The 12,474-nt window shown below is 33.0% G+C and overlaps 3 protein-coding genes and 1 long non-coding RNA gene across 4 annotated transcripts in view; 2 read left to right on the plus strand and 2 right to left on the minus strand.

Moving 5' to 3' along the window:
- The window catches only part of LOC109583758 (uncharacterized), a 3,705-nt gene extending 2,573 nt beyond the window's left edge, over positions 1 to 1,132 (minus strand). The window contains exon 1 of the long non-coding RNA XR_002185688.1: positions 1,054 to 1,132. This is a non-coding gene — a long non-coding RNA (uncharacterized LOC109583758). The remainder of the gene's footprint in view (positions 1 to 1,053) is intronic.
- Positions 1,133 to 1,578: 446 nt separating this feature from the next.
- LOC109583756 (collagen alpha-2(VIII) chain-like) lies at positions 1,579 to 4,359 on the plus strand. The gene is made up of 2 exons (XM_019999202.1): positions 1,579 to 1,753; positions 3,572 to 4,359. The coding sequence occupies exons 1-2, from the start codon at positions 1,606 to 1,608 to the stop codon at positions 4,228 to 4,230; spliced, it is 807 nt and encodes a 268-aa protein (XP_019854761.1). The 5' UTR covers positions 1,579 to 1,605; the 3' UTR covers positions 4,231 to 4,359.
- A 2,968-nt stretch (positions 4,360 to 7,327) lies between these two features.
- On the plus strand, positions 7,328 to 10,240 carry LOC109583757 (uncharacterized). Its single transcript, XM_019999203.1, has 2 exons — positions 7,328 to 7,403; positions 9,584 to 10,240. Coding segments are annotated over exons 1-2 (558 nt in total). The 5' UTR covers positions 7,328 to 7,401; the 3' UTR covers positions 10,140 to 10,240.
- A 2,038-nt stretch (positions 10,241 to 12,278) lies between these two features.
- The window catches only part of LOC109583732 (uncharacterized serine-rich protein C215.13-like), a gene marked incomplete at its 5' end in the record, with an annotated part of 2,014 nt that continues 1,818 nt past the window's right edge, over positions 12,279 to 12,474 (minus strand). Inside the window, one exon of the mRNA XM_019999177.1 lies at positions 12,279 to 12,466. Within this exon, the coding sequence (XP_019854736.1) occupies positions 12,279 to 12,466 (188 nt within the window). The remainder of the gene's footprint in view (positions 12,467 to 12,474) is intronic.

The following is a 12,474-nucleotide window of genomic DNA, read 5'->3' on the forward strand; positions in this document are numbered from 1 at the left end:
TTATGTCCGTGGTTATATTTTAACAGCTGTACAGATGACAGTATTTAAAGGATGAAATACTAATACCTTTGTCATTTCAGGATAGAAATGATGCAGTCTCCATTCTCTATATTTCTGATTGTTGCTCTAGTATTCACTGCAGTAGTATATGCTGGCCCTATTTATACGGGCATAAGACTCTATTATACTATAATAGAGTCTTATGCCCGTATACCATAGTAATAGTAAAGATCACTTCTCAAATCAGGGAAGTAAATGCTACCCTGCTGCATGTATATAGTACATTAAAGTGGCTGCAAAAAAACCTTCGCTTTTATAATTTTCTGATACATATACATGTATTTATTTTGTGTAGAAAGTTTAAGCTGATTCCAATAAAAATTAGATTTTTTACGAATTTTTAAGTTGCTAAAAAATTGGGCAAAAGTCCCTGTACTATTATAGTACGGGTCGTTGGCTGAATTTTGTCAAAAATGGCTTAAAAAGAATTCCACATTTTTATAATTTTTTCTAATGCATATACATGTATTTATGTTGTATATCAAGTTTGAGCTGATTCCGATCAAGTTTGGATTTTTATGAATTTTTAAAGTTGCTCCAGAATCAGACCAAAGTCCCTGTACTATAGTACAGGGTCGTTAGCCGAATTTCGTCAAAAATGGCTAGGAGAGAATTCTGCATTTTAATAATTTTTCTAATATATATACATGTATTTATGTTGAATATCAAGTTTGAGCTGATTTCGATCAAAATTGAATTGTTTATGAATTTTTAAAATTTCTCAAAATCAGGCAAAAGTCATAATTGGATATTAATTTTTATGAATTTTTAAAGTTGCTCTTAATCTGAAAATTATAAAATGAAGACCTGAAAATCATGTCATAAATTAGGTCTAAAATTCTCTTGAAAAATACATGGTAACTCTATACAAATGCACAACTACATTATAGTACCAGATGTTATTGAAGCAAATTCAATTAGTTATTAAATAAAATCTAGTTATTATGATAACAGTTATTATTTTTGTGATAACATTAATAAAAATACTAATACCTTTGTTATTTCAGGATAGACTGAAATGATGCAGTCTCCACTCTATATTTATGATTGTGGCTCTAATATCCACTGCATGCAGACCCAGCCCAATGCAGGCTAATTATGGCGATCACTGACTATAAAATTGCACCGTATATATTCTATAGCTGCACTGCAAGAGATACTGGCAATGTATTGCTGGATGCTGATCTCAAGCTTTCCAGCTTTCAAACTAATAACAACAAACTAAAGCATTAAGAGAAGCTGTAAGAAGGAATAAATAAGCTCTAGATTTGTTGTATGAGTAGATATTGACGAGGCTGCATCTACCACTGACATCACTGGATCTGTGTGTTTATTTCGCTAAAACTCTAAACCTATATATCACTCTTAGTAGCTGGTGCCCATTGTTTTCTTTGTTTTGCAACAGTTTGGAGCCCAATGATCTTAGAATTAGGTTTGCTTTGAGTGATTCTCCATTGAGTTCCACCATCGATTTTGCTGACCGATGGGTGTGGCATTGCTTAATAATTAATCATTATGTGCTCGTGCGTGATAATTAGCCTTGAGATGGGTCTATACCAGATGCATATCCATACAGATAAACTGTTGCTTCATGGAATATCAGGACAAGTTGAAGGACATCTTCATAAGAGAGAATTGATTGAACGTCAAGCACCTCCACCAGGGGTAGTTAGCCCAGGAATACCAGGACAAGATGAAGGACATCTTTATAAGAAAGAATTGGTTGAACGTCAATCACCTCCAGGGGAAGCTGATCCAGCCAAAGTAGTTCCTAAAAAATCTGGTGAATAAAAATAATTGCTGATAAGTGCTCATGAAAAATGACTATTTAACAATAAAACTACATTTATTTTCTAATACATAATATGCTGCTGTATCAAAATAATGTCTTTGCTATTATTTAAATATGATTTATACTTTATCACATGCATGGGGACGGCGAATTAAAAATACATAATAATTGGTAGCGTAGAGCAACGCAGTATTTAAAATAAAGCATAATTAATTAAATTAATACCACACTATTCAATACATAGAGCAAACTTACTGAGCATCAAAAAATGACAATGTGGAATGTATAATCATTGTGCAAGGAGACCAGTATTAACAAAATTATTCAAAGATGTGGGTTATCATGTATTTCATAATCTCAGTAATAAGAGGAGCTACATGTACGTGTACTAATCTCACTTCTTATTACAAATATAAAAAAGAAATGACAAACAACAATTGCCTTTTATTAATGTTCTACTACAGCAATACAAAGGTTACTATGAAACTCAAGACTTACATTTTCACATGCCTACACAAAATGTTTACACACAGAATTCCGCCTTAATACATGGTATAAGAATTAAAGTGTGTGTTGTTATCATGGTTTCATGACAATGCTATACCGTAGGGTGGCTTTTTTCAAGGGCTACTTTTTTGCAGATTTCATGGATTTTGTTGCTATTTGTGAAAATAAATTCCTCAAATTAATTGTATGGGCGTGGAAAATTCAAATTGGGATTAAAAATTGTGAAGTTTAATACAGCAAATTATATATCCGCTAAATTTGTAGCCCTCAAAAAAGGTGCCCTACGGTATGCCATTTACAAACAGAAATACAGGAAAAATCCGTTATCTAATCAGAGAGACCAAAATGCTTTTGTTTTTGTGCTGCATGCATAGTACAAGGTAACTCATCAATATGGCTTGAGAGAAATCTCTGTCATTATTAACATCTATCCACTCTTGTTAACATACTACATGTTCTTATGTTGTGATATCTCTGTAAACTTTTAAATTTGCATAAAAATCAGGCCAAAGTCCCTGTACTATTATAGTACAGGGTCATTGGCCAAATTTCATCAAAAATTGCTATGAGAAAATTCTGCTTTTTTTTCTTATGCATATACATGTATTTCATGTTTAAGCCAATTCCAATCAAAATTAAATTTGTAATGAATTTTTTAAGTTACTCAAAAATTGGGCCAAAGTTCCAGCAGGCCTCTACTATAATAATACAGTCTTTGGCCAATTTTTGCCAAAAATGACTAGAAAAAAATTCTGCGTTTTCATAATTTTTTCTGATACATATACATATACTTATGCTGTGTAGAAAATTCTAATCATAACTGGATTGTTTATAAATTTTGCTCTAAAATCTGAAAATTAGACCTAAGAATCACATGTCATAAATTAGGTCTAAAATTCTCTTGAAAAATACATGGTAACTTTATGCACACTACTACAACTACAGATTATAGTATCAGATGTTATTGGCCAAGTTATTAAATAAATAATTATTAAGGATTAACAGTTATTATACTTGTGGTTATATTCTTAACAGATAACAGTATTTAAAGGATGAAATACTAATACCTTTGTCATTTCAGGATAGAAATGATGCAGTCTCCACTCTCTATATTTCTGATTGTTGCTCTAATATGCAGTGCAGTAGTATATACTGCCCCTATACCAAATGCAGATAAACCGTTGCTCCATGGAATGCCAGGACAAGATAAAGGAGATCTTCATAAGAGGGAATTGATTGCACGTCGAGATCCACCTCCATCAGGGATAGTTAGCCCAGGAATACCAGGACAAGAAGGAGATCTTCATAAGAGGGAATTGATTGCACCTCGAGATCCGCCTCCATCAGGGATAGTTAGCCCAGGAATACCAGGACAAGAAGGAGATCTTCATAAGAGAGAATTGATTGCACGTCGAGATCCGCCTCCATCAGGGATAGTTAGCCCAGGAATACCAGGACAAGAAGGAGATCTTCATAAGAGGGAATTGATTGCACGTCGAGATCCGCCTCCATCAGGGATAGTTAGCCCAGGAATACCAGGACAAGAAGGAGATCTTCATAAGAGGGAATTGATTGCACCTCGAGATCCGCCTCCATCAGGGATAGTTAGCCCAGGAATACCAGGACAAGAAGGAGATCTTCATAAGAGGGAATTGATTGCACGTCGAGATCCGCCTCCATCAGGGATAGTTAGCCCAGGAATACCAGGACAAGAAGGAGATCTTCATAAGAGGGAATTGATTGCACGTCGAGATCCGCCTCCATCAGGGATAGTTAGCCCAGGAATACCAGGACAAGGAGATCTTCATAAGAGGGAATTGATTGCACGTCGAGATCCGCCTCCATCAGGGATAGTTAGGGATAGTTCCTAAAAAATTGGTGAAAAAAAATTACTGATAACTACTCGTGAAAAATGACTATTTGACAATAGAATTATAGTTATTTTCTATAATCATGTCTTTGCTATATTTAATTAGTTTTGTTCTAGCTCTTATTTTTTAATAGTTTTAGTTTTGTTCTAGTTAATTTGGTTAGTCTTAGTTCTAGTTCTGGCGGTTCCAAATTTGCAGTTTGTATGTAGTTCTAGTTTTACATTGTAGTCCTAGTTCTTTATTAGTACTTTGTGTAGTTCTAGATTTAGTTCTAGTCCCAAGCATATATTCTACATAATTATGGTTTTAGTTCTAGTTCCAAGCTCCTGGTTTCCCTAGTTCTAGTGTAGTTCTACTTCTAGCTTAGTTCTATTTCCTTTGTTTTGACACTTTATTAAATGATTTAAACTCTAATCAAGGTAGTTGGCAATATTTTATGTAGACCAACATCAATTTACAAATAGTTCTAGTTATAATTATAGTACAAAGAAGAGTTAGCTATCAGTTATAGTTATAGTTCTATAGCTAGAAAGCTTTAAGAACTTTCTACACTTGCAGTGCAATTTGAAACTAGTTCAGAACTGATGTACTTCAATGTTCATCGAATGATTCCACACTATCTTGAAGATCTTATATATTTTGATAGTATTTCTGCCGATCCAGCATTTAAACCTCTTATGGAGGTGGTTTGACATAATGGCATTAAAGCCAAATTGCATCAGATATAGAATGACTGAAACCAGTGTTAAACTGGTTCAATGCACATTAGAAGTGCTAGCCTGTATAAAGGCCTATAGTTTTCATTCTTGAAACTATAACTAGCTAAAAATAATGGAACTAAATGACATCTTAGTTCTAGTTGTAAAGAAAACAACACTAATTTAAATATGCTTTATACTTTATCACATGCATGGAGACGGCAAATTAAAATTACATAATAATTGGTAGATAGAACAACACATTATTTAAAATGAAGCACAATCAACTAAAGTTTTTAAGATTGGCACATGTAGTTGCATAAGGCTGATAAAGCCTATAAAGGTTGGTAATGATAAGGTTGTAATAATAACCATATCAAAATTACACACCTTTCGTGGGAGTACTATCACATTTATCCCATGGTTAGCTATTATTCCCTTAAAATAATTTCCTCGCATCCTGTCTATGCCAACTGAGGTGACAGTGCCTGCAGTATTGGACTCAAAGTGTAGGCGAGTGTCATTGTAATTGTGTAGGTGAGTATTAATGCAATTGTGTAGCATAAAGGATTAAGGCTAGGCAAATTATGCTAGCATAACTTGGAGCATAATAGAGCAAGTTATCATGCTGGCATAATGGGTCAAAAATTTCTAGCTTTATACCCATGATCACACAATTTCAATTCAATATGGCAAGTGGTACAAGTACTAGAACAACAACCCGACTGCTTAATACCCACCTACTCAAATGTGGCAAGTCTAATGAGTTAGGTTGTTCTATTTTGCAGTGATTCAAACATTTTCAGATTCTGGCATTATTATTTTATTAGTGACAATATTGCAATTATAACAGATGCATGTCCATGTTAGTATAGTTGATATTATTAGTGACAATATTGCAATTATAACAGATGCATGTCCATGTTAGTATAGTTGATATTTGAGTAAAACTTAAACTATGAGCATAATAATGAGCATAACTGGATTCATTTCAAAGCATAATAGGATGGAATTTGGGGCAGTACTTAATCATATTAGAAGCATAATTTGCCTCGCCCTATTCAGGAATGATGCTGTTCACTGAGTAACAAACAATAACATTGTCCTATCACATTACAATCAGAGATCAATAGCTCATCATTCATGATGCATGAGAGCCAACCTATAGACCTTTCCCACCACTGTGTGATTAGCAATGAATATTATTAACGAGCTGCTATGTTGTGGGATAGATGTACAGAGATGAATGAGCAAAAAAACACTATTTTTATGTGAAAGCAAAGACAAAATTGCAGTATGATAAGCACATTAAGTAGAATTATGTTTTGGGATAAATGTACAGAGATGAATGAGCAAAAAACACTATTTTTTATGTGAAAGCAAACACAAAATTACAGTATGATAAGCACATTAAGTAGAATTATACAACAAATGTGCAGTGAGCATTTCTGTGTAAATCAGAGCTTGCATTAAAAAGGAAAATTAAAAAAGTAATTTTTCCCCATTCATCTCTGTATATCTATCTCACGACATGGGCGGCTCGTTAATGATATTCATTGATAAACGCTGCATTGGTGGGAAAGGTCTATACACATTGAATGATATCATCCTGCTCTTTTTCATATGAACTACTACCCATTAAATGATATCATACTTTGAGCAAACAATTCTGAGTTCCTGCTCTTTTTCATATAAACTACTCATTAAATGATATAATACATTAACAATTCTGAGTTCCGGCTCTTCTTCATGTGAACTACGCATTAAATGATATCATATTTTAAGTAAACAACTCCAAGTTCCGGCTCTTTTTCATATGAACTCTCCTGTTAGCATAACCCACCCTCTCTTTGTTCATATAACAAAGAGAGGGTGAGTGAGTGGTTACTGGACTGGAGATACAAGAGTTGTAGCTGTAGTGGATCCTAATATCCTAATACTGTAGTATAAGATCTAATGCATCCTTAGTAACATATAAGACTCTATAATATAAACAAAATAGAGTGTCAACATGGAATGATTGCATAAATACAGTCATGGACTTTCATGAAGTCTACAATTAGAGTGCTAAATAAGACATAGTATGTAACATGCATGATGCTCAAAATAGAAAGCTGTTCTATTCTAGGGGCCAGTACCAAATACCTAAAGTAGTCACTGATTGTCAGCAATAGGCATTACTATACAGCAACCATTGTTTTTACATGCATGCTTCTTTTCTGGTAAAGCTTTGACAAACATGTGAAATCACCAAATTTAATCATAACAGCTGGCATGCTATGCTCACAGTAGTGATATGCTAACAATCACACCACTGTACTCCTCCACTCCACACACTCTCATGAGATAGTGATAAAGATACCATAAATTTACATAAAGATACCGTGAATTTACATACAGCTCAGTTGCACGCACACAACCACTTCTCTTGTACGGCTGACCAATTCAACGACTGGACAATGGAACTACTTACATGTAAGTGTATTAATTTCTACCATGCCTACTTGCAATTGACCAATGAAATTGTAGTATTGTATGTCAGTTATTTTTTTATATTAGCCTAGCTCGTAAAATTATAAACCTAGCTCATTAAAGTAAATGGCACTCTATGCATATGTTGTATTATTATCAGTCTATTTTGTCAAGCTTGATTGATTCTTTACTAGCCTAGCGCCTGTTAGATCTCAACTGTGGTCTTATTATCAGCAGCTGGTTGTTATTTTCAAATGTCATGGTAGAAGTTGGTACACACCTCAGTATTGGTTTTTATGACATATTTGTTAACCTCATGACTGCGTTGCTCAGAAACCTCTACCTCAGTGTATACTGTATAGCTCCAAATTTTTGTCAGTCAAAAATTTCGTCAAAATCTTAATTTCTTGTTAAAATTAATTTTTGTCAATAAAATTTTCGTCATTTTTGTTATTAATCCACATGCTACCCACGTGGAATAAAAATTTCGTTGCTTAAAAATTTCGTTGCTTAAAAATTTCGTCAAGCAAAAGTACCTGACAAATTTGACAAAAATTTTGACCGACAAAAATTTGGAGCTATCTATATGGTAAACTATAGTTATAGAACAAGCCTGCCTATAATTCAGACACAAAATGCACAGTGCATAGACCTGTTGATTCTAAAGTAAGCAAGGTAGTAGCTGTATATATATATATACACACAGTATGCGTATATAATAAATGTGAAACTTGCCACAAAAATAGCATCACAAAAATGCATATAAGTAATTGAAAATTATGTAAAAATTGTTAATAAAACAGATTACACACTGACAACAATTTTGATGTGAGCATGGTTGAGAGAGAGAGAGAGAGAGAGAGAGAGAGAGAGAGAGAGAGAGATGAAGGCTAATTCTATCATGATTTAATCCAGTCAAAACTCTATTGTATGAGACAATATAGCATCAATAAAGCAGTCTTCTTTTAAGCATATTAATATATATATCTAGCCACTATAGCCCATTCAATGGAAAAAGGAGTAGTCAAACACAAAACTTACGTGATCAACTACAGCATGAATTATTTTCAAAAAGCATTAAATGTTAATTATAATATAATCCACTACATGCATGCAGTATGCATCACACATCTCTATAATCTCTGATGATTATCACCATACAAATGAGGCAATGTAAACAATAATGTGACACACTACTTGCAGCATGAAGTGTGCATGTGTGTGCCTCATGTATGCCACATGCTGCATGCCTATGGCCATGATGGTAAGCACATGTACATGTGAGCCTATGTAAACAGAGTTTATTCCCAGAAATTTAGTTAAAATTTATTTAAAGAGACTGCTAACATCAACAAGATCAAGAATGACTGAAAAAACTTTAAACAATTGCTTACTATTACATATACATAAGGAAATTACTGATAAATTACGACTTAGTATTAATTGCTAAGGAGTATATTAGTGTAACTGATGAACGCACTAAGTTCTTTGGATCATTTTAAATATAATTAAATTAATGAATGTACATTGGTTTAAAAAATAAGCCCCCCCACTTTTAGATTGGTGTCTCAACCCCTGTAATGATACTGTCTACTCCCACGAAATCAATGATGACTTGGCATGTTGCTGCTTTATCATACACAAAATAGCTCCAGTTGGAGTTAGGCAAAAATTTCATAACAACTGGCAAATTATCTGATGACAAATGGCTTCAAAATTATAAATATAAAAATGGCTATTCAATTTTTGACTGATGAATCCACCAAAATTATATTATTAATAATTAATACCATTATTATTTCTACCTATATTTCCATAAATTAGTCCACCAATATATTCCTCTGCAGATAAATCTGCTTTTATGACTCAAACTATTACAAAGTGCTATCATCTTATTCATTAGTTTTATTATGCCGTACCATATCCTAAAAACAATGAACATAACAGTAAAATTCACAAATAACATTACACAATTACTATTACACTAAAAAAAGGACAATTTTGATTATTGGTGTATGCTTCATCCTCAACAAACTCAAATAATTTATTAAATGCATAGTAGAGTTATTAATTAAATCATAGTATAGTTAATTGTAGTATAGTTATTAAATAAATAGTTATTAAAGTTTATCACACCTGTGGTTAATAAAATTACAAAACTCACATCATTTTTGTCATTTCAGGATAGAGATGATGCAGTCTCCACTCTCTATATTTCTGATTGTTGCTCTAATATCCTCTGCAGTAGTATATGCTGGCCCTATACCAGATGCAGATAAACCATTACTCCATGGAATACTAGGACCAGATGAAGGACATCTTCATGAGAGAGAATTGATTGAGGAACAACGTCTAGCACCTCCAGGGGTAGCAGGAGAAGTTGAAGGACATCTTCATAAGAGAGAATTGATTGAGGAACATCGTTTAGCACCTCCAGGGATAGCAGGAGAAGTTGAAGGACATCTTGATAAGAGAGAATTGATTGAGGAACAACGTCTAGCACCTCCAGGGATAGCAGGAGAAGTTGAAGGACATCTTCATAAGAGAGAATTGATTGAGGAACAACGTCTAGCACCTCCAGGGGTAGCTGGTCCAGGAACAATGATTCCTCCAGGAATACCAGGAGTAATTGAAGAAGACAGGGTTGCAGAAGACAAGCCTTCTACAGGTTTAGCTGAAGACCATCAAAAGAGAGAATTGGCTCTACAGCAAGAAACAGCTGGTCCATTTGCTCAATAAATATCAATCCTAACAATGGAAAATGACTATTATTTTAATAATAAAATTACAATTATTATTATTATTATTATTATGCTGCTTTATTAAAAATTTTTTTATTACATTCAAATATGCTGCAGCTAAATATTACCAATAAGGTGAATGCGACTAGCTAATACTTTATGACATGCATAGAGACAATGAATTAAAAGACACAATACCGTAATTGGTAGAGTACAACAACACAGCATTCAAAATTACAATACATAGAGCCAAGAGTATTAGTATAAAGACAACGTGGAGTGTATGATCATTAGTACAAGGCCCAATGAGTCCATTAATATCTATTGAATTCAAAATGTGTTAAGTGCATAATCTCATGAGGGAATTAATCTTACTCTTTTAATTTTAAACACATGACAAGTTTTAAATAAATAAAAAAGAAACGACAAACAACTTTCGTCTTTGACATAACTTCAATATACAAAAAATAATTAACGCATGTTACTATGAAATTTGACACCCCTACACAAGATGTGTACACAGAATCCTTTAAAAGTGCTAATAATAATTATTGCTATGCACTATGCAGCAAAATAATATCAAAAATATGCTAGTACTTAAGTATATTAATACGTGTACAGTAGTGACACCTGTAACCACAAAATTAGATTGCATGCTGTTACCATGGTGTTGAGACAACACCACATAATATTCTAATATGAGCAGAGACATACAGGAATATCATCCAATGTCCCTATGCCATACAGCAGCCATAGTAATAGTAATAACCAATTCTCAAATCAGGGCAGCAAATGCTATCCTGCTGCATGTATATAGTATATAAAAATGACGAGAAAAAACTTCCATTTTTATAATTTTTTTCCTATACATGTACTTATGTTGTATGCCAAGTTTGAGCTGATTTCAATAAATATTGGATTTTAATGAATTTTAAAGTTACTCAAAAAATTAAAAATTGGGCTAAGAAAGTCCCAGTACTTTTTAAAACATGGCCTTAACTCAAAAAAAATTAGCCAGAATCAGCTCAAACTTTCTACACAGCATAAGGACATTGATATGTATCAGATGTTGTAATAAAATTTGCAGTGAATTTGGAGCCATTTTTTGGAAAATACATAAGGCTTATAGCCTTGGATATTTTTCAGAATTTTGGCATTTTCTTAAAATCGCCATAACTAGAAAAATTGAAGTCGGAATTAGCTCAAACTTTCTACACAGCATAAGGACATCAATATGCATTAGAAAATTTAATAAAACTTTGGGGTGATTTCGAAGCCATTTTTTGGAATATACCCAAGACTATAGCCTTGGGTATTTTTCAAAATTTTGGCGTTTTCTTAAAATAGCCACCGGACTCAAAATTTTTACACAGCATAAGGACATCAATATCTATCAGAAAATTTATTAAAACTTTGGGATAATTTTGGAGTCATTTTTTGAAAATTATTATTTATAGTACAGGGTAATTTAATTGGCCAAATTTCATCAAAAATGACTAGGAGAGAGTTCTGCATTTATATAATAATAATTTTTCTGATGCATATACATGTACTTATGATGTATATCAAATTTGAGCTGATTCCAATTAAAAATAGAATTTTTAGAAATTTTCAAAGTTGCCACAGTTAATTATTTTAAATGTACATTTTTCCCCCAAGTTTATCATGGTGCCCTTCTAAAACATCCATAAAGAATTAAACTGTATATACTTCAAATTGTGTATACTTAAGGCATTATGCAAAGTTGAAGCCAGCCAGGCTAAACAAAAAGTGAACATAGAGGTGTGTCAGTGGGCGTGGCTCATTTATTACTTATTATTATTATTATTATTGTCCATATTTATTTATTATTACTATCACTCACATTGCATCCACATTATATTTTTAGTGACTCCTTCCAAGAGTTACCAGATCACAATAAATCCACCTTGATACAGAGCATAAGGAAATTTAATAGTTACTTAACTATAAACGTGGTTATTAATTCAGGCATTATTAATAGTTATTAATTTTACGGTAAAATTAAAAGCAAAAGTGAATTAGGGCTCTCAGTTATTGTTTAAAAGATAAACATTGAAAGACATCACGAATGGTTTATTTAAACTGTCACACACAATACAATTCCCAAAAATAACAATTATAGTTTAGATAACTCATCAGCTAATTCATACTCATCAACATCAGCTGATCTCAAAACACTCAATAAAGTAAACCATGTAAACGGCCGAGTACCCATTTCTTCCCATACTTCAAACACTTTCACCAATCCTTCATTTTTATTCCTCATCTCTTCGAGTTCGGGAGGTGTCAATGCTAATGCAAGTCCTATTTCG

The sequence above is a fragment of the Amphimedon queenslandica genome, unplaced genomic scaffold (genome assembly GCF_000090795.2).
Source record: "Amphimedon queenslandica unplaced genomic scaffold, v1.1 AMPQUscaffold_13285, whole genome shotgun sequence".
NCBI classification, from domain to species: Eukaryota; Metazoa; Porifera; class Demospongiae; order Haplosclerida; family Niphatidae; genus Amphimedon; species Amphimedon queenslandica.